Source organism: Mandrillus leucophaeus, unplaced genomic scaffold, assembly GCF_000951045.1.
Source record: "Mandrillus leucophaeus isolate KB7577 unplaced genomic scaffold, Mleu.le_1.0 Scaffold88, whole genome shotgun sequence".
In the NCBI taxonomy this organism is placed as follows: Eukaryota; Metazoa; Chordata; class Mammalia; order Primates; family Cercopithecidae; genus Mandrillus; species Mandrillus leucophaeus.
The window spans coordinates 3,458,932-3,485,555 of NW_012109585.1; the positions used below are offsets into that span (position 1 = coordinate 3,458,932).

Below are 26,624 nucleotides of genomic sequence, written 5' to 3' on the forward strand. Positions count from 1 at the left end.
GGCTCACTGCAACCTCCGCCTCCCAGGTTCAAGTGATTCTCCTGCCTCAGCCTCCCCACTAGCTGGGACTACAGGCGACTGTCACCATGCCTGGCTAATTTTTGTATTTTTAGCAGAGACAGGGTTTCACCATGTTGGCCAGGCTGGTCTTGAACTCCTGACCTCGGGTGATCCGCCCACCTTCCAAAGTGCTGAAATTATAGGCGTAAGCCACCACGCCCGGCCTTTAGGATGTCTTTACACTCTTAAAATCAGTAAGGACCCACACCCAAAGAGCTTTAGTTTAGGTCTTGTCTATCAATACTTAATGTATTAGAAATTAGAACAGAGAGGATGGGGGCGAGGCTCACACCTATAATCCCAGCACTTTGGGAGGCCAAGGCAGGAGGATCACCTGAGGTCAGGAGTTTGAGACCAGCCTGGTCAACATGGCGAAACCCCGTAACACAAAAAAATTAACCAGGCGTGGTGGCAGCCACCTGCAATCCCAGCTACTTGGAAGGCTGAGGCAGGAGAATCGCTTGAACCTGGGAGGTGGAGGTTGCAGTGAGCCAAGATCATGCCACTGCACTCCAGCCTGCGTAACAAGAGTGAACCTCTGTCTTAAAAAAAAAAAAAAAAAAAAGAAAAAAAAGAAAAGAAATCAGAACTGAGGAAATTTTTAAATACTGGATTTGTTTAAAGATACAGTTCCTCGGCTGAACGCGGTGGCTCACGCCTGTAATCCCAGCATTTTGGGAGGCTGAGGCAGGCGGATTACAAGGTCAGGATTTCAAGACCAGCCTAATCAATATGGTGAAACTCCGTCTCTACTAAAAACACAAAAATTAGCCAGGTGTGGTGGAGGGCGCCTGTAGACCCAGTGACTCGGGAGGCGAGGCAGGAGAATAGCTTGAACCCGGGAGGCGGACGTTGTAGTGAGCCGAGATCGTGCCTCTGCACTACAGCTTGGGCGACAGAATGAGACTCCATCTCAAAAAATAATAATAACAATAAAAAAAGGCAGTTCCTCTTCCAGGGGCGTGGTCTAGAGGCACTCAGAATGGTCAAGCATTTGACATACTGCCTGTCATAGGCTTTCTACGATACAGCCTTTAACAAAACTAGGCTGTCTGGAATCCCTGGTAATAGAATTATTTACCTTTATTTATACCAAGAAAGTTGGGAAAGCACCAAAATCTGCAGGTGGCTTGTGCCCAGGCAGACTTCAAGGGGTTTGTGTTGTGAGATCTAACATTGTTACATGAATGCCCAAAACAAAAAAAAACATGTCAGCAGAGCCAATGGTGGTTCCATGTGTGTTAAATGTGATCATGACAGGATTAAGCATACTTTCCTTATCAAGGAACAGAAAATCATGGTGAAAGTGTTGAAGGCACAAGCACAGAGTCAGAAAGCTAAATTTAAAAAATGACTTTTGAATAAAAATGAAAAGACTAGAAAAAACATAGCAATGACATGTTAAAATAAAAAGCACATTTTTGTGAATAACTTTTCCAGAACAATAAAATAATTACATTAAGACAAAGGGGCCAGCCTGGGCACATGCCAAGCCCCTTCTCTACAAAAAATTAGCTTGGTGTGGTGGCACATGCTTGTAGTACCAGCTCCTCGGGAGGCTGAGGTAGAAGGATCACCTGAGCAAAGGGAGGTCCAGGCTGTAGCAAGCTGTGATTGTGCCTCTGCACTCCACCTTGGGCAACAGAGTAAAACCCTGTCTCAAAAAAAAAAGACAAATGGCACTGATTTACATTTTTGCCAATCTTTTTCAGGTCAGGCTTAATAGAAGATAACTGGAATGCCATATCTTCTATATTCAATCTGTCACAATATACCATGCCATTCAACCTGTAGCAAACCCTGTACACTAGAGAGAATGAGAGTGAAAAAGGCAAATAACATCATTGGATTATTAAGAAAATACATATAGTCTTATAAACCTCCTGACATCCCAGGGACTCTCAGAGGTCCTAGAATAATATTTTTTCTTACATTCGGCCAGGCGCAGTGGCTCATGCCTGTAATTCCAGGGCTTTGGCAGGCCAAAGTGGGCAGATCACCCTGGGCAACATAGCAAAAACCCATCTTTACAAAAAATACAAAAATAGACTAGGCATGGTGGCTCATGCCTGTAGTCTCAGCTAGTCAAGAAGCTGAGGTGGGAGGACAGCTTGAGCCCTGGAGGTCGAGGATGCAGTGAGCTGTGATCACACCCCTGCACTCCAGCCTGGGAGACAGAGCAAGACATTAAGAAACTGTCTCAAAAAACAAAAAAAAAAGAAGAAGAATCATTTGTCATTTTCTTTGTCTATGAATGAGGCTTAAGCATATGATACGACAGAATTCTGGCCAAAAAGATAAAAGTAGTATTAAAGACAAGTATTATGGGAAACAACTTCCTTAATATAAAAACACACATTTACAACAATATAGGAGAAACTCTTACTGGACCAATCCCTCCAGCAGATAACAACTATGAACTCTGGGCAAAATAAAGAGCAACTACATAAAGACACTAGAGAGTGACTAACAGCAGCAGAAATGGGAAAGAAGTTGACACTTGGAAGAAAGGATTGCACTAGCAAAGTGTAGAGGATTGTATTTATTTACTTATTTATTTCAAACTCTTTGCTCAGAAGCAGGCCCAGCACAGACCAAGCGAGGAAGTCAAAACTTGAACAGAAACTCACAGTCTTATAAGAGAAACCACCAGAAAGTGTTCAAAACAAACTCAGGACTAGGAAACAGAGGAAATAAATCCTGAAAAGAATGGAGCAGAAAGCCACAACTGTGCATACATATGCTGCCCAAATATCTGGCTGACCCCTAAGCTACAGATTTGTGAGGCAAAAATCTAAGCAGTTGGGATGGAAAAAAAAAAATTAAGAGATTTCAGGTCTAGGCTCGGTGGCTCAGGCCTGTAATCCCAGCACTTTGGGAGGCCAAGGCGGGTGGATCACCTGAGGTCAGGAGTTCCAGACCAGCCTGGCCAACATAGAGAAACCCTGTCTCTACTAAAAACACAAAAATTAGCTGGGCGTGGTGGCACGCACCTGTAGTCCCAGCTACTTGGGAGGCTGAGGCAGGAAAATTGCCTGAACCTGGGAGATGGAGGTCCAGTGAGCCGAGATCACACCACTGCACACCAGCCTGGGAGACAGAGCGAGACTCTTGTCTAAAAAATAATAATAAAATTAAAAAGTAAGAGATTTCAGATGCTGCCCATTAAAGGAAGACAGAGTTTGGATGCTGGGTTCTGCCAAGTCAACGCTCTATTTGGAAACCACAAAAAACAAAAACAAAACACCACTTGTGGGAGACATCAGAGAATTGAGAATTTAGAATCTCTACAGTGGATCATTCAAAGTCCAGTATACAAACAGAAATTACTAGACATACAAAGAAAGACAAAACCAAAAAACAAAAATCAAGAGAAAAGACCATCAATAGAGACTGACATCAATATGATCCAGATGTTATAATTAACAAAGATTTCAAAGCACATATAATTATGATCAAGACTTTTTAAAAAATGCTTACAAGGAATGCCTAAAAAATCTAATCAGACAAACAAGAAAATGTAAAAGAGAACACACTTGTAATTTTAGAACTAAAAAAAATACAATAACTGAATTCAAAAATTCACTGGATGGGCTTAACAGAAGATAGGAGACGACCCAAAAAAAACCCAAAAAACAAATAAATAAATAAATAAAATAAAATAAAGTTGACAACAAGGTAAAAGAAATTATCAGGGCCGGACACGGTGGCTCATGCCTGTAATCCCAGCACTTTGGGAGGCCGAGGTGGGTGGATCACCTGATGTCAGGAGTTCGAGACCAGCCTGACCAACATGATGAAACCCTGTCTCTACAAAAAATACAAAGTGAGCTGGGCATGGTAGCATATGCCTGTAATCCCAGCTACTCAGGAGGCTGAGGCACAAGAATCGCTTGAATCCAGGAGGCAGAAGTTGCAGTGAGCCGAGATAGTGCCATTGCACTTTAGTCTGGGCAACAAGAACAAAATTCTATCTCAAGAAATTATCCAATTTGAACTACGGAGGGGAAAAAAAGGTTGAAAAAGACTGAACAAAGCATCAGTGAGACAATATCAAAAACTCAAACATATACATAACTGAAGTCCCAAAGAGAGAATAAGGCAGGAAAGAAATAACAACCAAGAATTTCCCAAATTCAGAACAGGACATAAATTTGTAGATTCTAGAAGTTAAATGAACCCCACACAGAATAAATACAAATAATACCATCCTTAGATATAGTTACCATATGACATAGCAATCCCATTCTTTGTTATCTACCCTAGAGAAATGAAAGCTGACATTCACACAAAAACCTTTATTTGTATAACAGCAGCTTTATTCATAATTATAAAAAAAAAAAAAACACTAAAATGTCCTTAAACAGATGAGCAGACACACAAACAGTGATAAATCCATACAATGAATACTACTCAGTAATAAGAAAAAAAGAACTATAGACCGTGGCTCAGGCTTGAATCCCAACACTCTGGAATTTGAGGTGGGAGGACTGCTTGAACCCAAGAGTCCGAGATCAGCCTGGGCAACAAGGTGAAAGCCCATCTCTACAAAAAAATATTAAAAAATTAGTTGGGCATGGTAGCACATGCCTATAGTCCTAGCTACTCAGGAGGCTGAGGTAGAAGCATCGCTTGAGCCTGGGAGGTGGAGGCTGCAGTGAGCCAAGCTGAGATGGCACCACTGTACTCCAGCCTGGGCAACAGAGAGAAGCTGTCTCAAGAAAAAAAAAAAAAGAATAAACTGTGCAAGAACTTGGGACTTGGACGCATATCAAAGTCATTAAGCTGAGTTTAAAAAGCCAATTGCAAAAAGTTACATACTGTAGGATTCAATTTACAAACTTTTCTCTTCCTTTGAGATAGGGACTCACTCTGTCACCAAGGCAGGAGTACAGTGGCACAATCTCGGCTCACTGCAACCTCTGCCTCCCAGGCTCAAACAATCCTCCCTCCCACCTCAGCCTCCTGAGTAGCTGGGAGGCTAATTTTTTATAGTTTTTAAATTTTTTTACAGAGATGGGGTCTTGCTATGCTGCCCAGACTGGTCTCAAACTCCCAGACTCAAGCAATCTGCCCAACTCGGCCTCCCAAAGTGCTGGGATTACATGCATGAGTCACCGCACCTGATCTACAAACATTCTTAAAACAATACATGAGGCCACGCATGGTGGCTCAGCCTGTAACCCCAGCACTTTGGGAGGCTGAGGTGGGTGGATCACCTGAGGTCAGGAGTTCGAGATTACCCTGACCAACATGGCGACAATGTCTCTACTAAAAATATAAAAATCAGTGAGACAAGGTGGCACACGCCTGTAATCCCAGCTACTTGGGAGGCTGAGGCAGGAGAATCGTTTGAACGCGGGAGGTGGAGGTTGCAGTGAGCCGAGATGGCGTCATTGCACTATAGCCTGGGCAACAAGAGCAAAACTCTGTCTCAAAAAAAAAAAAGAACACATGAGTGATTGCCAGCAGTTATGGATGGGGAAAGATACCTTTACAGGGACAAGATGAGGGGGTTTTTTAGGAAGTGATGGAACTGTTCTGCAACCTGATTATGGTGTATTCTGTGGGATGTGGCTAAAGCAACCAAAATACTGGAAGCAGCCCCCAACCCCAGTGTCCAACAGAAATGACTACACTGTGGCACAGTCATATAATAAAATGTTATTCAGCAATAAAAGGGGAAGAACTACTGATACATGCAACAACACAGATCAATCTCAAAAGGCATATGGTAACAGAAACCTTACATAAATAACAATGCATTATATATGATTCCATTTATCTATAACTCTAAGAGGTAAAAAAAACTAATCCATGTTGAAAAAATTTGTTTAAAGTATTTGACTCAGGCTGGGTGCAGGAGCTCACGGCTGTAACCCCAGCACTGTGGAAGGCTGAGGTAGGCGGATCACTTGAGGTCAGGAGTTTGAGACCATCCTGGCCAACATGGTGAAATCCCATCTCTACTAAAAACAAAAATTAGCCAGGCATGGTGGTGCATGCCTGTAGTCTCAGCTACCCAGGAGGCTGAGGCAGGAGAATCACTTGAACCCAGGAGGTGGAGGTTGCAGTGAGCCTAGATCGTGCCACTGCACTCCAGCCTAGGCAACAGAGTGAGATTCCATCTAAAAAAAAAAAAAAGTTGTTGACTCTAGAGGGGTAGGGACAGAGATAAACTGAGTGAAATTTCTTAGATGGCTTTTTGGTTTGTTTTTAAGAGAGAGAGTCTCACTATGTTGCCCAGACTGGCCTCGAACTCCTAGACTCAAGCAATCCTTCTGCCTCAGTCTCCTGAGTAGCTGGGACTACAGGCATGCAACACTGTGCCCAGTTAGGTTTTTTGTTTGTTTTTTTTTTCTTAAGACGGAGTGTCACTTTTGTTGCCCAGGCCAGAGTGCAACGGTGCAAACTTTGCTTACTACAACCTCTACCTCCCGGGATTAAGCGATTCTCCTGCCTCAGCCTCCTGAGTGGCTGGGATTACAGGTACCCGCCACCACGCCTGGCTAATTTTTGTATTTTTAGTAGAGACAGGGTTTCACCATGTTGGCCAGGCTGGTCCCAAACTCCTGAGCTCAAGTGATCCACCTGCCTCAATCTCCCAAAGCGCTGGGATTACAGGCGTGAGCCACTGCACCCGGCTGGCTTTTTTTTTTTTTTTTTTTTTAATATTCACAAATTTTGCTATAGTCCCAGCTACCTAGGAGGCTGAGGAGGGATGATCGCTTGAGCCCAGAAGTTCAAGACCAGACTGGGCAGCACAGGGAGACTCTGTCTCAGAAAAAAAAAAAAAAAAAAAAAAGAAACAAGTTTTGAACTAGTGTTAACGATATGCATACTGACATGAAATGTCACAACCTGATCTCCAATTTATTTGAAATGTGTGAAAAACTAAGAAAAACTGATGTTAGGGTAGACAATGAATAGTAGCTAAAAAATTGATAAACAAATATAGTCATCGCTCAGTATCCTCAGGGGATTGGTTCTAGGGCCCCTGGCACATACCAAAATCCTAGGACGCTCAAGTCCCTTATATAAAATGGAATAGTATGCCCATATCATCTACATCCTCCTGAAAACTTTAAAAAACTCTAGATTACTTAAAACCACCTGTTATAGTGTAAATGCTATGTATTAATAGTTTTTATACTGTACTGTTTAGGGAACAATGACAAGAAGAATAGATTTTGTGTATGTTCAGGATGGACACATTTTTTCCCAAATATTTTCAATCTGCAGTCTATGGACACGAAGGGCTGGTTGTATATATACACAATGGAGTATTATTCAGCCTTACAAAGAAAATCTGACAAATGCCACAACACAGATGAACCTTGAAAGCAATTTGCTAAGTGAAAAAGACCAGTCACAAAAAGACATAGAATGTATGATTCTACTTATAGGAGGCACCCAGAAGAGGCAAATGCATAGAGACAGAAAGCAGAATAGAGGTTATGAGCAACTGCTTAGGGATGGGGAAAGAAATTTGTTACTTAAAATAGTACTGTTTCTATTCAGCGTGATTAAAACATTCTGGAAATAGATAGTAGTGAAGGTTATAGCATTGTGAATGTACTTAATGTCACTGAATTATATACAAAAAAATGGTACATTCTAAGGCCGGGCGTGGTGGTTCACACCTGTAATCCCAGCACTTTGGGAGGCCAAGGCAGGCGGATCATCTGAGGTCAGGAGTTCAAGAACAGCCTGGCTGACATGACGAAACCCTGTTTCTACTAAAACACACACAAAAAATTAGTCAGGCATGATGGCATGAGCCTATAGTCCCAGCAACTCGGGAGGCTGAGGCACAAGAACTGCTTGAACCCAGGAGGCAGGAGGCGGAGGCTGTAGAGAGCTGATATCGCACCACTGCACTCCAGTCTGGGTGACAGAGCAAAACCCTGTCTCAAACAAACAACAACAAAAAGAAATGGTGGGTGGGGGCGGGGACATTCTATGCAGTGAATATTTACCACAAAAAAAAGAGTCATTTTTGGGCCGGGCGTGGTGGCTCACACCTGTAATCCCAGCACTTTGGGAGACCAAGGTGGGCGGATCACCTGAGGTTGGGAGTTCGAGACCAGCCTGATCAACGTGGAGAAACCCCGTCCCTTACTAAAAATACAAAATTAGCCAGGCATGGTGGTACATGCCTGTAATCCCAGCTACTGGGGAGGCTGAGGCAGGAGAATCACTTGAACCTGGGAGGCGTAGGTTGCAGTGAGCCAGGATTGAGCCATCCACCCACCTCAACCTCCCAAAGTGCTGGAATTACAGGCGTGAGTCACCGTGCCCAGCTGGTCTCTATCTCTTGACCTTGTGATCCGCCCGCCTCAGCCTCCCAAAGTTCTGGGATTACAGGTGTGAGCCACCTCACCTGGTTTTTTTTTTTTTTTTTTGTGGAGACAGAGTCTCACTCTGTTGCCCAGGCTGGAGTGCAGTGGCATGATCTCAGTTCACTGCAACCTCCGCCTCCCAGGTTCAAGCAGTTCTCTTGCCTCAGCCTCCCAAGTAGCTGGGATTATAGGCACGTGCCACCATGCCCAGCTAAGTTCTGTATTTTTAGTAGAGACACAGTTTCGCCAGGTTGGCCAGGCTGGTCTCCAACTCCTGACCTCAGGTGATCCGCCCACCTCAGCCTCCCTAAGTGCTAGGATTACAGGTGTGAGTCACCGTGCCTGGTCTGTGTTTTGTGTTCTAGTTCCACACATATGTAACAATAGCAATATCACAAGAAATTAAAATGTTACTTTGGAATTTCAATAAAAGCTCTTTAAAGTGAATCATGAAAACCTACAGACAGCATGTGCAATGGAAAGGGTGAAACACAGACAAAATTTAAATTCAATTCCTCCATAGTCAATAAATGGTGATGGAACTTGGTCAAACCAAAGTATGCCTGTATGATTTTCTTTCTCTTAGATGGGGCAATAATAATACTTACTCCCACAGAGCACTTTTGAGTAAAAACTGATATAAAATTTAGTTCTGAATTACAGAGAACAAAGTAAATATCGAGAACACAGCACAATGCTCGGCAAGTACTTAATAGATACTTTATGTGTGAATCAAGTGAATAATTACCTCCATGAAGAGACATGCAAGGATAAGATGCTCTCATTAAATCCTTAAGAAGACCATCAGCATGTTCCTGCTTATCCACAAATATAATGACAGATCCTGACTCTTGATAATGGCCTAGAAGCTCAAGTAACTTCAAGAATTTCTTTTCTTCTTCAATCACAATCTGAAAACACCATATTGAACCAAGTTAATGGAGTGAAAATGCAAAATGGATCCCTTGGACAGAAATATTCATTTTATTTGTGGTGAATGAATAAATGAAAATATCTTGCTATATCTTTACCAAGGGCTAGGAAGACGTTGATTTTAATTGTAAACAATAAAAAAAGAATTGTAAACGTTCAGGGCTTAACAGGCTTGCAAATGTGGGCAAATGATCATCTGTTCTCTCTGGCTCTTAATTTCATATCCTAGTAACCAAGAGATAAAATAGGTATGTGACATTTCTTTTCCCTTTGTAGAGACAGAGGTCTCGCTATATTGCCCAAGCTAGTCTCCAGCTCCTGGCCTCAAGTGATCCTCCTACCGTGGTCTCCTAAAATAGTGGGATTACAGGCATGAGTCACCATGCCCATCTGGTATATGACATTTCTATATATCGGCTCACCACTCACCACTTTTGATGAGAGAAACTAAAACGACATTTTATTTTATGTCTTTAAAGAGACAGGGCTCACTATGGCTAGGGTGCTATTCACAGATGTGATCCAGCTATGATAAGCAAGAAAGTTTTGACGTGTTCTGTTTTTCTGCCCTGGGTAGAATATCTCATTCTTTAGGCAATCTGGTGGTCCCCTGTTACCAGGAGGTCACCACACTGATGTTGAACTTAGTATGGACAAAGATATGCATAGTGCACTATAGTCCGGAACTACAGGGACTGAAAAGCTGCAACTTCAGGCATGCACCACCGCACCCAGCAAAAAAAAAAAAAAAAAAAAAAAGAGCATTTTAAATAGTTGCATGGAACAGCATAGTTAAGTGTAAGTGTATCTGGTAAAATACTGAAGGCTACAGTAGTGGTATAGGACTTCATTTTAGAAATTATCTTGCCTACCTCACACACAGTGATCCCAAAAGGATCACACATACTACCTAAGTATCAACGAAACTGGGAATTTCCTAAAGATGGTACCCACCACTTGTTGCTCCACATCCGAGCAAACCACACTCCTGCCTCCAACTTGTACTTCAATAGGTTTACTCAGGATTCTGCGAGCCAAAGCCTCCATAGCTCTGGGGAAAGTAGCTGAAAACATAACCGTCTGTCGATCAGGACGAACATTATCCACGATGCGCATGACCTGAGAAAAAGAAAACATTACAAATAAACATGGTAAATAGGGTCTTCAAAGCTTACGTAATGTTAAAACCAAGTAAAAGGAACTTTTGAGAACAACTATCTCAGTTTTGCCACTCCCACAGTCTTTCAATCTCAAGAAACGACAACTCCACACATGCTTAGGCCAAAAATCTAGGAGACATCTTTGATTAATCTCTGTCGCTCATCTTACAACCAATCCATCAACAAATGTAGTGGTCTCTCTTCAAATTATATCTAGGATACAACCCACTACCACTGTTTCCCTTCATTTATTCAACACGTTTTTATTAAAGAACCATCTTGAACCAGGTACTGTTCTAAGTACTAGGAATATGCAATAAAAACAGACAAAAAGAGGAGGATTCTGGGAAGCTGGCAGAGCGGGAATCACCAGGAATCTGTATCCACACCTAGACAACAACTGTGCTGGTAGAATCTGTCTGATGTAACCACTTTGGAATTCTGGAATCTACAGGTTTGCAACTTCCTGGGAAAAGCCTGGAAGATAAATTGTGGCTGTTTTCTGCCATTTTCAGCTCTTAGCACAGTAGCAGTTAACCATCCCCCACAAACAGCCCCACAGCAGGCAGGCATGCACATTTCTGAAGCAAACTGTACATAGCTTGCAAGAGCCAGGGTGGTCAAGAAGGACTCTGTCCTCCAAATATGGAGGATCTCTGCTCTGATTGTTACTTCTGATCACAGAGGTAAAGACAAAGAGACATTGGCTGTTATTGTTGCATTTACACCCTGCAAACCACTGCAAGCCTGGACCCCTCAAGCTGAAGTGACTACCAGGGGTTTTAAAATCTGATGCCCCTTCCCTCTGCCTTTTCTTCTTTTGAGAGCCAAAAATTAAATACTAGGAGATTAAAAAACAAATGAATATCCAAAGAAATTTACAAAGTAACCACACATACAGAATGCCACAGGCTCAGAAAACACATGAAATGACCTTAAGTGTACACCTCAGGGCAATCCTAGCCACAGACCATCTACGACAATCAAATACAAAAATAATAAACAATAACAGTAATAAAAAACAGTAAACCCTAGGGAAAGGGGAGAATCTGATTCCCAAATTACCACATTACTAGATTCAAATGTCCAATTTTCAGGCCGGGTGTGGTGACTCAGGCGTGAAATCCCAGCACTTTGGGAGGTCAAGGCAGGAGGATCACTTGAGCTCAGGAGTTAGAGGCCAACCCGGCCAACATGGTGAAACCCTGTCTCTACTAAAAACACAAAAATTAGCCAGGCGTGGTGGCATACGCCTATAATCCCAGCTACTCAGGAGGGTGAGGCAGGAGAACCACTTGAACCTGGGAGGTGGAGGTTGCAGTGAGCCACTGCACTTCAGCCTGGGCTACAGAGTGAAACTGTCTCAAAATAAATAAATAAATAAAAATAATTCCCAATTCTCACTATTTTCTTCAGTATATAATCATGCCTGGAAGCACACTACTGCTTGCCAACTCTTCTCTAGGCAGAAGTCAGTGTGCAGCTTTGATCTATGAAGCTCACAAAATAATCACAAACTAAATCGAAATTTTCCTCTTTTTTCTTGAGACACAGTCTCACTCTGTCACCTAGGCTGGAGTGCAGAGACATTACATTGACTCACCACAGCCTCTATCTCCCAGGCTCAAGCAATCCTGCTACTTCAGCCTCCTGAGTAGCTTGGACTATAGGCACATGCTCCCACATCCAGCTAATTTTTATGTATTGGACATAAATACATGAGAGAATGCTGAATTAATCATTTATTTTGTTTATATGTATTTATGTATCTGTATGTATTTATGGCAAGGAATGATTCACACTTTGCCTTTCAATGGAAAAAGTTGTTTTGAACTCACTCTATAAGAACCTGGTTTACCAGAAGGTCCCTATCAATCACTCTTATCTACTTAAAGCATTATAATAAAATCTAAGATTTCACATGACTGGGAAAGACATTGAAAGGCATGTGACTCTGTTCCATCTGATACTTCAATTCTCTTTACTCTCTTTCCACAAACAGACCCCTTGCCTCTGCTTGAATACCTGGAAGAAACAGATATTCAGTATCATATCAGCCCCCGCTTCCTCATGAAGCAATGTTTCACCTCCAAATAATGTTTATCCAGTCCTTCCTCAAAATAAACTCAGATCAAGCTCCATATGACTTCCCCACTGGATCCCATTTGTACTCCTTGGGACCAAAAAAATAAATTCAATGTTGCTTTCATGTGACACTTGTTCAGAGTTAAAGGATGCTATCATATCTTCTACTTAAAGCTGATTATTATTATTATTTATATTATCATTTTTTGAGATGAAGTCTAGCTCTGTCGCCCAGGCTTTAAGTGCAGTAATGCGATCTTGGCTCACTGCACCCTAGGCCTCCCAGGTTCACGTGAGTCTCCTGCCTCAGCCTCCCGAGTAGCTGGGATTACAGGCGTCCATCACCATGTTCAACTAATTTTTGTATTTTCAGTAGAGACAGGGTTTCACCATGTTGGCCAGGCTAGTCTGATCTCCTGACTTCAAGTGTTCTGCCTGCCTTGGCCTCCCAAAGTGCTGAGATTAAAGGCATGAGCCACCATGCCCCGCCCAAAGCTGAGTATCATTTTAACTGTTTCTCATATGGCTCAAGCATTACCATAATCCTGCTTCTTCTGTGTTCTTCTATTTACATCCCATTTAGAATGCAGTCCTTAAATCTAAACACAATACATGCACTATCATATAACAGGCAATAAATTTTTGGAGAGTACATGGATAAACTGAAAAGGCTAAATATGACATTTGCCTTATTCCTTTTCTATGCACATTTCCATTACTGTGGTCTCTTATAATCCTTTTTTATTTATTTTTTGGCAACTACAGCCTACTGACAATTCACAATGCTCTTCTTAAGAAAACTTTCTACCACCTTTAAAATGTGTTCCTATAAATCTGTATCACTGAAATTTTGCACCTGAGCAAACAGCATATATAAGGAATATAAAAACCTAGGCTAGACAAATTCTTTAGGCCATTATCTTAGTAAAAGTGAATGACTTTGATAAATGTAAATAACGTGCTATCTAGACTAGATAATGAGGTATTTAAAAGCATGATTTAAAAGAATTTATTTAAAAAGACAATGGGCTGGGCGTAGTGGCTCATGCCTGTAATCCCAACACTTTGGGAGGCAAGGTGGGTGGATCGCCTGAGGTCAGGAGTTCGAGACCAGCCTGGCCAACATGGTGAAACTCCATCTCTACTAAAAACACAAAAGTTAGCCAGGCGTGGTGGTGGGCACCTGTAGTCCCAGCTACTTGGGAGGCTGCGGCGGCAGAATCACTTGAATCCAGGAGGCAGAGGTTGCCATGACTGGTGATCGCTCTCCACTGCACTCTAGCCTGGGCGACAGAGCAAGACTCCGTCTCAAAAAAATAAAATAAGGCTTAAGGTCTATTATTAGCACTCCAATTCTAGTTTAACTGGTGTTGGTCTTACATGGCTAAGAAATGCCAGTATAAACACCTCCTGAAGAAGTTTTATGAGGAATCTGAAACATAAATATGTGCTTCAAGACTTCTGTATTACCATGCAACAGAAAAGTGTGTGTGTGAATTTCAGAAACCACATGAACATTTCATTCTCATGGCAGCTACAAGGTTATATTTACATTTCAAAACACTTAAGAAATGTAATGATTACCTGGGGTTCAAAACCCATATCAAACATTCTGTCTGCTTCATCTAAAACAACATATGTCACTCTTCGAAGATTTGTGACCCGACCTAAGATGAGAAGAAAAATAAAGACAAAAAGAAAACTAAAAATCAGTCCCAATTCATTTTATGGCTACCAAGAACTTTTAAAAACTGTAAAGGAAACTAAAATGCCTGACTTAACCAGAGGGGTAAGTTAGGTATCTTTAAAAAGTGAAAAGAAATTTTGATCTAAAATGTCTTAATCTAGTGACAAATACTTTCTGACAATGGGTATATGAGGCCCTTTATTTTGTCAAACTCGTCTCTTGCATACCATCATAGGGCCTGAAGAACCTGTAAAATTCAGAAAACAGCCCTCTCCAAAACACATCATAAAACTAAGACTGAGATGAAGCATCGAGCCACATCAGCCATTATCTGACAGCATCACCTAGAAAAAAACATATTAGAGATTACAGCGTATGTGTGGAAAGCAAGTTCTAGTGCTATTTTAGACACAGAAAATGCCTCTCTATATTATTTTATAACCTACTTCATATATTTAGAAGCTTCTTAAATGGGCATGTCAAACCCTTAATGAGAAGCTATTTGACAGCATTAGGAAACTAATGTATCACATAAAAACTTTAAATACCAAAACACATTACATAAACACATTTTCCATACAAAGATATAAATCCCAATTTTATTAAGTGAACCCACTGACTTAAATAAATGCCAACTGGCTTCCTAACCAGTGAAAACAAAATACATACACAGGAAATCTCTTCTAAAATATTAACACAAGCATTGCTATCAACTGTTGAATCAATCTCCTGGCAAAAACATGTACAAAAAGTTATTTAAAAATAGACCAAAATGACAGATAAGAGAAAAAGGTAAAATTAATCAAGATGAATTTCAGGAGGAGACTTAATGCAGCATTGAGAAAAAAAAAAACAAGGGATTATTTATCAGCATTCAAATCAAAACTTTCCATATGCTAGACAAGCACAAAGACTTCTCAAACAATTTTGATGTCACTTTGCCAACTTCATGTACAATTAGAATTAAGTTCATACAGAAATTCAAGCAGAATACTATTAGAAACATGCACTAACTCACAGTTTTTAACACTCTATTATGTACATACTGAATATTGCAATAGAAACCTCTAAGAACATTTTCTTCAAAAAATAAAAAGTGCCAAAATAAGTGCTATCTAATATTTAAGTATTGCACACTAGCATTTGTAGCCCCAATTAGTTTTGCAAGGTCGGGAACAGCATTAAATTACCTACCTTTGATGGTTTAAGTCTCGGAAGCCCAGTTCTATAAATCTTGAAGGGCCTTTCTCCACAGAAGTTAAATAATGTCAACAGTTTAGTAAGAGTTTTGATAGGGAATAATTTAACAAAGCATAACATTTGAGCTACAAACATGCAATATTTACAAAAGATAAAATTTCTTGAAGCTGCAGTATCTTAATTTATGTAGTATTGTAAGAAAATACTAGCTCATGTGGCGAAAAAGTCTAAATTTTGTAATAAAGAAAAGGCTACTACCCTATTCTTTTACTAAGCAAAGCCAGGCCAAAAATGGATTAAGAATCCAAGTTATGATCAAACAGAGTTACTTCTGAAAAAAATTTTTAAATTGCAAAAATATCATTAATGTTTATAATAATCAACTTGTTCCAATACAAGTTTTTTTTTTTTTTTGAGACAGAGTCTCGCTCTGCCACCCAGGCTGTAGTACAGTGGGGTGATCCTGGCACACTGCAAGCTCCGCCTCCCGGGTTCAAGCTATTCTCCTGCCTCAGCCTCCCAAGTAGCTGGGACCACAGGCTACAAATTTTAAGATACTGCAACTTTAAGAAGAAATATAGAAACCCTTTGTTGGTTTCTTGCATCTGTTTTAACAAAAAAATGTAAAGAATTCAAAAAGGAAAGACACCAAAAAAATACCCCTGACTTACCACTGTTAGCCGCTAACATGTCAATCATTCGACCAGGTGTGCAAACAATAATTTCAGCACCTCTTTTCAGCTCAGCAATCTAATAAAAAAGATGAAACTTAATAGTCTATCACTAATGCTTACTTAAACACTAAAAAATATTACATTTAGTTCTTGCCTAGTCTGGTAAGAAGACTTCAAAGCCTCCTGCCTAATTATTTTGAATCTCGGGGCACTACTAAAGAAACAGCAACGGCCAGACGCAGTGGCTCACGCCTGTAATCCTAGCACTTTGGGAGGCTGAGGTAGGCAGATCACGAGGTCAGGAGATCGAGACCATCCTGGCTAACACGGTGAAACCCCGTCTCTACTAAAAATACAAAAAATTAGCCAGGTGTGGTGGCAGGTGCCTGTAGTCCCAGCTACTAGGGAGGTTGAGGCACGAGAATAGGGTGAACTTGAGAGGCGGAGCTTGCAGTGAGGTGAGATCGCACCACTGCACTCCAGCCTGGGTGAAAGTGTGAGACTCCGTCTCAAAAAAAAAAAAGAAAAAAACAGCAACAACGTGACCACATAGTGCCATAAATTTGAAACAAATAAAAACTAGAGAATTTTGCAAATTTGATTTGCCACTATCCCTCAAAACCAAGAAACAAACTTAAGAAAGCAGTTTAAAAAAAAAAAGTGATCATCTTTGAGCCCAGGAGTTCAAGGTTGCAGTGAGCTATGATCACATCCTTGCACTTCAGCCTGAGCAAGAGCGAGACCTTGTCTCAGAAAAGAAATTTCGAAGTGACCACATAGACTAGCGTTTTTCAAATTGAGGATTGCCACATTAGTGAATCATTAAATCCTTTAACAGTCATAATCAGCGCTTTTTTTTTTTTTTTGAGACAGGGTCTCATTCTGTTGCCCAGGCTCTGTTGTCCAGTGCAGCAGTGTCATCATAGCTCACTGCAGCCTAGATCCTGGGCTCAAGAGATGATCACTTTTTTAAAAAAAACTGCTTTCTTAAGTTCATTTCTTGATTTTGAGGGATAGTGGCAAATCAAATTTGCAAACTTCTCTAGTTAGCCACTAGCTAGGACTACAGGCACTCGCTAATTTATTTACTGTTTTAAGAGATGGGGTCTCACTATATTGCCCAGGCTGGTCTCAAACTCCTGGACTTAAGTGATTCTCCCATTTCAGCCTCCCAAAGTGCTGTGATGATTACAAGTATTAGCCATAGTGCTCAATCACAACCAGCATTTTTTAAATGAAATAGAATGCAAAATACCGGAAGTCCCTTAACATCATAAAACTTTTGTTTGGCATTTATATAAATACAATGTGCAAGCATGTACCATGTTGTTTTGTAAGTATATTTCTACAAACTATAGTCATGAAAAATCATAAACTTAGAAAATGAAGTTCAAGTAATTAAAATAGCACTGGAGTTAACAAAAGCATATATTCTTGAAGTATGTTCTTGTAACAAGAGTCCTAAGAAACAGTTTTGTAGTTAAGTTCAGAAAATGACAATTTATCCCATTTATCTAGCAACACGATACACATTAGCTTATTAAGAACTAAGAAGTCTTACAGCAAAGAAACTGGTTTTAACTTTTTATACTCCAATGTTTCCAAAACTTATCCAACCACAGAACCTACTTTTTTGCCTTCTTCTACTCAGGCAAAATATCTGAAAACTATTTCATTCTTTAGAAGACAGCTGAAGGGATGGTCACAGTGGCTCACAAGGGAAGCCGAGGCAAGCAGATTGCTTGAGCCCAGGAATTCGAGACCAGCCTGGGCAACATGGCAAAAACCTCATCTCTACAAAAAAATACAAAAATTAGCCGGGTGTGGTGGCATGCATCCGTGGTCCCAGCCACTCAGGAGGCTGAGGAGGAAGGACTGCTTGAGCCCAGGAGGTCACAGACGCAGTGAGCCAAGGTCACACCACTGCACTCCAGCCTGGACAACAGAGCAAGATGCTGCCTCAAATAAAACAGAACCAAAAAAAAAAGAAGAAGAAAAAAACACCTCTGATATTAATGCATCCCAGTAATCACCATCACTTTTTCCCCCCGAAGATGGAGTCTTGCTGTCTCCCAGGCTGGAGCGCAGTGGCGTGATCTCAGCTTACCACAACTTCCGCCTCCCAGGTTCAAGTGATTCTCCTGCCTCAACCTCCCAAGTAGCTGATATTATAGGCACGCGCCACCACACCAGGCTAATTTCTGTGTTTTTAGTAGAGACTGGGGATCTCGCCATGTTGGCTAGGCTGGTCTTGAGCTCCTGATCTCATGATCCACCCGCCTTGGCTTCCCAAAGTGCTGGGATTACAGGCGTGAGTTACCGTGCCTGGCCACCATCACTTTTTAAAGACGTCAGCATAGATTATAGAAAATAAATGCTCAGAGATCAGAGACCTAGGTTCCAGGACAAACTCTAGAACGTATTAACCTAATTGGTCAACTTAATAAATCTTTCTGAATATTTCCTCATATGTAAAATTAAAAAAAAATCTGCCTTCTCAGGCAGGGGAAGAGGGAGGAGGGATAATCTATGTAAAAATGACTCAAAAATTCTAATATAGCATTAACATAATATGTTCTTTTTTGTCACAACTATATTGGGTCATAATTAACAAAAATTATATATATTTAAGGTGTACAACATGTTTGATAAACATATACACTCTGAAATGATGACCACAATCAAGTTAACATACCCCCTTACATAGTTATCAATATTTTCTTTTGTGGTAAGAACATTTAAGATCGGTTGGGCGCAGTGGCTCACACCTGTAATCCCAGCACTTTGGGAGGCCAAGGCAGGAGGATCACTTGAAGTCAGGAGTTCAAGACCAATCCGGCCAATATGGTGAAACCCCATCTCTACTAAAAATACAAAAATTAGCCAGGCAAGGTGGCGGGCACCTGTAGTCCCAGCAACTTGGGAGGCTGAGGTAGGAGAATCGCTTGAACCGGGGAGGCGGAGGTTGCAGTGAGCCAAGATTGCGCCACTGCACTCCAGCCTGGGTGACAGGGCGAGACTCCACCCCAAAACGAAAAAAAAAAAAAGAACATGATGTGAGATCTACTGGCTTAGCAAATTCTTCAGCATACAATATAATATTAACTAGTCACCATGCTGTACGTTACATCTCCAAAGGTATTCATCCTGCATGAAATAACTAATTCTTACTATTATTTTTATACCTCATTTAAAAAATGATTTTAGAAGCAATCACTATTCAAAAAACTAAAAGTAAAAGTCACTCTTTTACTTTATTGAATCTTCCAACTTGAGAAAAGAATGGAAAACATGAATATTTCTTATGTAACTACCTGCTCACTGATTCCTGTTCCTCCATAAACACAGACCACTCTAAGTCCCAAAGTCTTGGAAAACTTCTTACACTCTTTAGTAATCTGTAAAGCCAGTTCTCGAGTTGGAGTCATGATGACAGCTGGAAAGATAAATACATCAGTAGCCTAACCACCAAAATTCTTAAGGCTATGCTTTAAAGTATTCAATTTCACCTCTACAATAAAGTTCAGATTGTTTCACCTAATATTTTTGTTATGCATCTCTGAAAACTATTTCAAAAGTTGTATAACAGCACAGGTTGTGGGGAAGGATAAGTATAAGCAGAGTTTAAAAACATGCTAAAAGAAGAAAAATGACAGTTAAATGCCTCATCCAACCCTCAGGAAAACAAATACTTGGTTCAATAGAACGCAAATAGTTTTCTAATGCAAATCACAGATCAAAGAAAATCAAGTGACTCACTGTGCCACAGAAGCCATACTGTTGCTTCCAGAAACAACCTTGGTCTGAGGGGCACAGACGGAGGAGAGAGATACTATGCCCCGTGTTCCTAAGAGAAAAGCTGAACAACTTTCCAAAACCCTATTCAACTTTGCAAGCGTTATCTCTGCCAGGATGAATCAAGAAACCAGAATCTAAACAACTAATCTTGAATGAAATGCTGGCATTATAGCCTGTTAAGGCCAAAAACTACCTAGGAAAATATGTTTCCCTAGTATATTCCATGTTGCCTTTACATATCTATTGATACCAGGCTAACAAACCTCAATATAAATAAACAGATAGATGCACGAGGAGTCTACCTGCCAAGTCAGAGTTTAAAAACTGAGCTGTGCCAGGAGGGGCTGTTTTTGTACTTCTGAGATGTCACTCCAGAGCTCTGAAGATTCTCACTCCACCTGCTGGTAAGGGGAAATCAGCCCCAAAGTGCCAAATTGATAAAGAAAATGTACATAAAGACATCTTCATTGTCATAATTAAGAACATTATAAACTATAAGGTCTTTCTGTTTGACAACAAAGCTGTTATTTGAAAAATAGTTTAATGAAAATAACTGTACCTATTGGCCCCTCTCCTTCTTCTAATGACCTCTGATCCATGATGTGTCTAAACATGGGCAACAGAAAAGCAATGGTCTTTCCACTTCCTGTTTTGGCAATGCCAATCAAATCTCGTCCAGACATTATAGCAGGAATAGCTTGGGTTTGGATGGGCGTGGGCTTTTCATAGCCATGCCTTAAAAAGAAAACCAAAGGAAGATAAGGTAAGAATTGAGATTGCTGGGCCCCAAAGAGGTCCCATGTGTTCCCATAAAAATAAACTTCCAAAAGGCTGTATATATTGATACAATAAAATACTATTTGGCAATAAAAAGGAATGAAGTACTAACACATTCTACAATATGGACTAACCTTGACAACAACATGTAAAGTGAAAAAGGTCAGTCACTAAAGACAAAAATTGCTTGATCCCATTTACATGAAATGTTAGGAATAGCCAAATCTAGTTCAGAGACAAAAAGTAGATTAATGGTTGCCGAGGGGTGGGGAGAGGGGAGAAGACTGACTACTAATGGACAAAAGTTTCTTTTTGGGATAATGAAAAATTTAAAAATTAGGCAGGGCGCAGTGGTTCATGACTGAAATCCCAGCATTCTGGGAGGCTGACATGGGAGAATCATTTGGGGCCAGCAGTTCAAGACCAGCCTGGTCAACATAGTGACACCCCATCTCTTAAAAAAAAAAAAGGGGGCCAGGCATGGTGGTTCATGCTGTAATCCCAGCACTTTCAGAGGCCGCGGCGGGTGGATCATCTGAGGTACAGAGTTTGAGACCACCCTCACCAAAATGGAGAAACCCCGTATCTACTAAAAACACAAAATGAGCCAGGCGTGGTGGCGCATGCCTGTAATCCCACCTACTTGGGAGGCTGAGGCAAAAGAATCGCTTGAACCCGAGAGGTGGAGGTTGCGGTGAGTGAGATAGAGCCAATGCACTCCAGCCCGGGCAACAAGAGTAAAATTCTGTTTCAAAAAAAAAAAAAGGCTGGGCACGGTGGCTCATACCTGTAATCCTAGCACTTTGGGAGGCCGAGGCAGGCAGATCACCAGGTCAGGAGTTTGAGACCAGCCTCACATGGTGAAACTCTGTCTCTACTAAAAATACAAAAATTAGCCAGGCGTGGTGTGGCAAACACCTGTAGTCCCAGCTACCTGGGAGGCTGAGGCAGGAGAATCATTCGAACCCGGGAGGCAGAGGCTGCGGTGACCCGAGATCACGCCACTGCACTCCAGCCTGGGCAACAGAGTGAGACTCTGTCTCAAAAAAATAAATAAATAAAATCAAAAAACAAACAAACAAAAAATTCAAAAAAAATTTCCAAAAATTAAGACTATTGTAATGGTTGCAAAACTATAAAAATACACTAAAAAACATTAAGTTGGCTGGGCGCGGTGGCTCATGCCTGTAATCCTAGCACTCTGGGAGGCTGAGGCGGGTGGATCATGAGGTCAAGACATCAAGACCATCCTAGCCAACACGGTGAAACCCCGTCTCTATAAAAAATACAAAAATTAGCCGGGCGCAGTGGTGCATTCCTGTAATCTCAGCTACTTGGGAGACTGAGGCAGGAGAATCGCTTGAAGCCTGAACCCAGGAGGCGGAGGTTGCAGTGAGCCGGGATTGCGCCACTGCACTCCAGCCTGGTGACAAAGCGAGACTTGTCTAAAAAAAATATATATATATGTGTGTGTGTGTATATATATATATATATAAGTTGCATAACTTTTTTTTTTTTTTTTTAAGACAGAGTCTCTCTCTGTCACCACGCTGGAGTGCAGTGCCACAATCCCAGCTCACTGCAACCTCTGACTCCCAGGTTCAAGCGATTCTCCTGCCTGAGCCTCCAAAGTAGCTAGGACTACAGGTTAGCTGGGACTATAGGCATGCGCCACCACACCCAGCTAATTTTTGTATTTTTAGTAGAGACGGAGTTTCACCATGTCGGCCAGGATGGTCTCGATCTCTTAACCTCGTGATCTGCCTGTCTTGGCCTCCCAAAGTGTTGGGATTACAGGTGTGAGACCCTGTCCCAGCCAAGTTGCATAATTTAACCAGCACTTTGGGAGGCCAAGGTGGGGGGAATCACTTGAAGTCAGGAGTTTGAGACCAACTTCACCAACACGGCGAAACCCTGTCTCTATTAAAAAATACAAAAATACAAAAATTGGCTGGGTGTGGTGGCGGGTACCTGTAATCCCAGCTACTTAAGAGGCTACGGCACAAGAATCGCTTGAACCCGGGATGCAGAGGTTGCAGTGAGCCGAGATCATGCCAATGCATGCCTGAGGGAAGAGGCGGGAGGCTCTGTCTCAAAAAAGAAAAAAATAAATAAAATATTTAAAAAGCCAGGCATGGTGGCTCACGCCTGTAATCCCAGCACTTTGGGAGGCTGAGGCGGGCAGATCACCTGAGGTCAGGATTTCAAGGCCAGCCTGGCCAACATGGGGAAACCTGGTCTCTACTAAAAATATTTTAAAAATTAACCAGCCGTAGTGGCGCACACCTATAGTTCAGCTACTCAGGAGGCTGAGGCAGGATAATTGCTTGAGCCCGGGTGGCTGAGGTCACAGTGAGTACAGTGAGATCGCACCACTGTACTCTACCCTGGGCAACAGAGCAAGATTCTGTCTCAAACAAAAAAAAAAAGCAGTTGTATAATTTAAAGGGTAAATTTTGATATGTAAATTATCTCAATAAAACAATTTTTTTAAACTAAGTTTTTTTTAGAGTAAAAATGTAACTCAGGGAGACATTGGTGTGAAAGGACTATTTCGAGCAGCAAGACACAGAAAACATCAACAACCACCAACCACTTACTTTTTGAGGGAATTTAAGATCTTCATGGAAATTCCACACTGGACCCAGGATTTAATTGGTTTGGGACAACCTTTTCCTTTAACAGTAATGCCCTCCATTTCCAATCGAAACACATTTACCTCTACAAAACAAAACCCAGATTAAAAGTTCTTAAATATTGTTCTATTGGTGTCTTCTACTTTTCAATTAGGCATAAGATGAAGAATCTTTAACTCTTATGCCAGGCCCAGTGGCTCACACCTGTAATCCTAGCAACTAGCACTTTGGGAGGCAGACGCAGGCAGATCCCTTGAACCCAGGAGTTGTAAGACCAACCTGGGCAACATGGTGAAACCCTGCCTCGACAAAAAGTACAAAAATTAGCTGGGTGTGGTGGCACATGCCTGTAGTTCCAGTTACTCGGGAGGCTGACATAGGAAGATCACCTGAGCCTGTCAGGGGGATGTGGGGTGTGGTAGGAAATCAAGGCTGCAGTGAGCCATGACTGCACCTCTGCACTCCAGCCTCCAGCCTGGGCAATGGAGGGAGACCCTGTCTCAAAACAAAACAAACAATTTTTTAAATTTTTGTATTTTTTTTGGTAGACAGGGTTTCACCATATTGGCCAGGATGGTCTCGAACTACTGACCTCATGATCTGCCCGCCTAGGCCTCACAAAGTGCTGGGATTACAGGCGTGAGCCACTGCGTCCGGCCTACTTTTCCGTATTTTAGTAGACGGGGTTTCACTCTATTGCCCAGGCTGGTCTCGAACTTCTGAGCTCAAACAATGCGCCCATCTCAGCCTCCCAAAGTGCTGGGATTACAGGTGTGAGCCAACGTACCTGGTCAATTAATTTTTGATCATTTTAAAAATATTTCCAAAACACCCTCCTTCATCAGACACTATCCACATTTCTCTTGAGTAATGTGAAATGTATCCTCTTCTGTTAGTAAATGAAAAAATGGAATTTTACCTTCTTGAGACATTTTTGCTAGTTCTGGAACTTCAACATAGAAGTTTTTCCTAAATGGCTCATATTCAATTTTTCCATGATCAACTGGTTCTAGAAGCTTTCGCTGTTTTGTTTGATACCCTGTAAGGGCTGTCTGAAGATCAACTTCTTCCTCCTCTGAAGAATACTGTAGTTTAAAAGAAAAAAATTAAAGAGGTAAGCTCATTACTATTTTCCTCTTGTGGGAAGCAATACTCCTAGCTTTTCAAATCTTCCTCTCCTAGAAACTACTCTAATTTTTTTACTTTCTGCAATACACTGTTTGACCCACAAGATTTTTATAGTGCTCCAGCACACTTAAACCTCTTAATTTTAAAATCACCTCAAATGATGTATGTCATCTTGAATTAGAAATACATCAAGAAGCTCCTGAAGAATTTTTCAACTTACTTTTCTTTTTCTTTGCCCTTTAGAAAGTTAAAATGCCAATATAAAGCTAAAACAGTAATGATCAGAGATGGCTCTAATAAGGTTTTGCTATTGTTTTTACTATATAAATCTTTACAATACGTGTTAATGGAAAGAAAGTTAATTCATTCTGTTACTTCATTTTTTTCTCTCCATATTGTATGCCTGAAGTGAGCTGATGAGGGGCAGAAAGATCATACAGTTACGAATGAAAGACATCAGAATGTTCCACTAAATAGATATTTAACTAGATACTATACTACTACTAAGAATAGCAAGAATGTCTCCCAACTCTGGGAATTTCTCCCAGTTCACATAAATGAAAAGCACATCTCCATGAATGCTTTCTAATAAATGCTTCCAGGATAGTATCATAAACAAAGTCAAAATTAATGAAAAATCACCTCCATGGCATCCTGGTCATTCTCCATCAGCTCACCTTTCTTCTTATCAGAATCCACAACTGCTTTTTTGGTTGTCACAACAGTGACAACTTTTGTGACCGTTGGCCCAGACTTCTAAAATAAGGAAAAAATATAGAATATTTTGCAAAGCTGAAACACAAGTTATATGACAGCCGAAGCCCACAATAACTGACAAAATTTCATCTTTAGTTTCTTTTTTTAGTGACATGGTCTCCATCACCCAGGCTTGAGTGGTGTGATCGTAGCTCACTGTAACCTCAAATTTCTGGGCTCAAGGAGTCATCCCATCTGTCCTCCTGAGTTGCTAGGACTATAAGTACATATCACCAAACCCAGTTAATTTTTTTTTGCTTTTTGGTAGAAAGAGTCATGCTATGTTGCCCAGGCTGGTCTTGATCTACCAGCCTCAGCCTACCAAATGTTCTGGGATTGCAGTTGTGAGCCAGGGCATTGAGCCAACTGAGTTATTAAATGAAAATAGAAACAACAGACTGTTTTTCTCATTAATTTGTGTAAATTTTTAAGCATAATATAATTATATTTTATAATACATCCACTTATCATTTACTGTATTAGAGATAATTCCATATAATATCATTATATATACTTTATTTATTGAGATAAAGTTTTCCTCTTGTCACCCAGGCTGAAGTGCAATGGCATGATTTCAGCTCACTGTAACCTCTGCCTCCCAGATTCAGGCAATTCTCCTGCCTCAGCCTCCCCAGTAGCTGGGATTACAGGCGCCCGCCACTATACTCAGCTAAGTTTTGTATTTTTAGTAGAAACAGGGTTTCACCATGTTGGCAGGCTGGTCTCGAACTCCTTATCTCAGGTAATCCACCCACCTAAGTCCCTGCAAAAGTGCTGGGATTACAGGCATGAGCCAGCTTGCCCAATTTTATATATATATACACAAAATATATATATATATAAATATATATATAAATATATATTTTTTTTCAGACTGAGTCTCATTCTGTTTCCCAGGTTAGAGTACAGTGGTGTGATCTAGGCTAATTGCTCCCAGTTCAACCTATTCCCCTTCCTCAGCCTCCCAAGTAGCTGGGATTAGAGGCATCCGCCATCACACCCAGCTAATTCTTGTATTTTTAGCAGAGATGGTGTTTTGCCATGTTGGCCAGGTTGATCTCTAACTCCTGACCTCAGGTGATCGTCCACCTTGGCCTCCCAAAATGTTGGGATTACAGGCATGAGCCACCACATCCGGCATGATTATATATTTTCAAACTACTACTAGGCTGGGCACAGAGGCTCATGTCTGAAATTCCAGCACTTTGGGAGGCCAAGACAGGAGGATCACTTGAGTCCAGGAGTTCGAGACCAACCTGGGTAACACAGCGAGATTCCACCTCTATAAACAATTAGCCAGGTGTAGTGGTACATGCCTGTAGTCCTAACTACTAAGAGGGTTGAAGCAGAATAATCGCTTCAGCCCAGGGGTATGAGGTATGATCATG

The 26,624-nt window shown here is 41.2% G+C and overlaps 1 protein-coding gene and 1 pseudogene across 2 annotated transcripts in view; one reads left to right on the top strand and one right to left on the bottom strand.

The window, feature by feature from the left end:
• The window catches only part of DDX46 (DEAD (Asp-Glu-Ala-Asp) box polypeptide 46), a 74,795-nt gene that overhangs the window by 23,672 nt on the left and 24,499 nt on the right, over positions 1-26,624 (bottom strand). For both annotated transcript variants that reach the window (XM_011969206.1, XM_011969205.1), the window contains exons 7-15: positions 25,123-25,236; positions 24,272-24,437; positions 23,317-23,437; positions 20,499-20,674; positions 19,456-19,577; positions 16,139-16,217; positions 14,165-14,247; positions 10,290-10,454; positions 9,151-9,313 (exon numbers count right to left, since the gene is read on the bottom strand). In XM_011969206.1, coding sequence (XP_011824596.1) covers positions 9,151-9,313; positions 10,290-10,454; positions 14,165-14,247; positions 16,139-16,217; positions 19,456-19,577; positions 20,499-20,674; positions 23,317-23,437; positions 24,272-24,437; positions 25,123-25,236 — 1,189 coding nt within the window. The remainder of the gene's footprint in view (positions 1-9,150; positions 9,314-10,289; positions 10,455-14,164; positions 14,248-16,138; positions 16,218-19,455; positions 19,578-20,498; positions 20,675-23,316; positions 23,438-24,271; positions 24,438-25,122; positions 25,237-26,624) is intronic.
• LOC105531363 lies at positions 1,043-1,414 on the top strand (annotated as a pseudogene).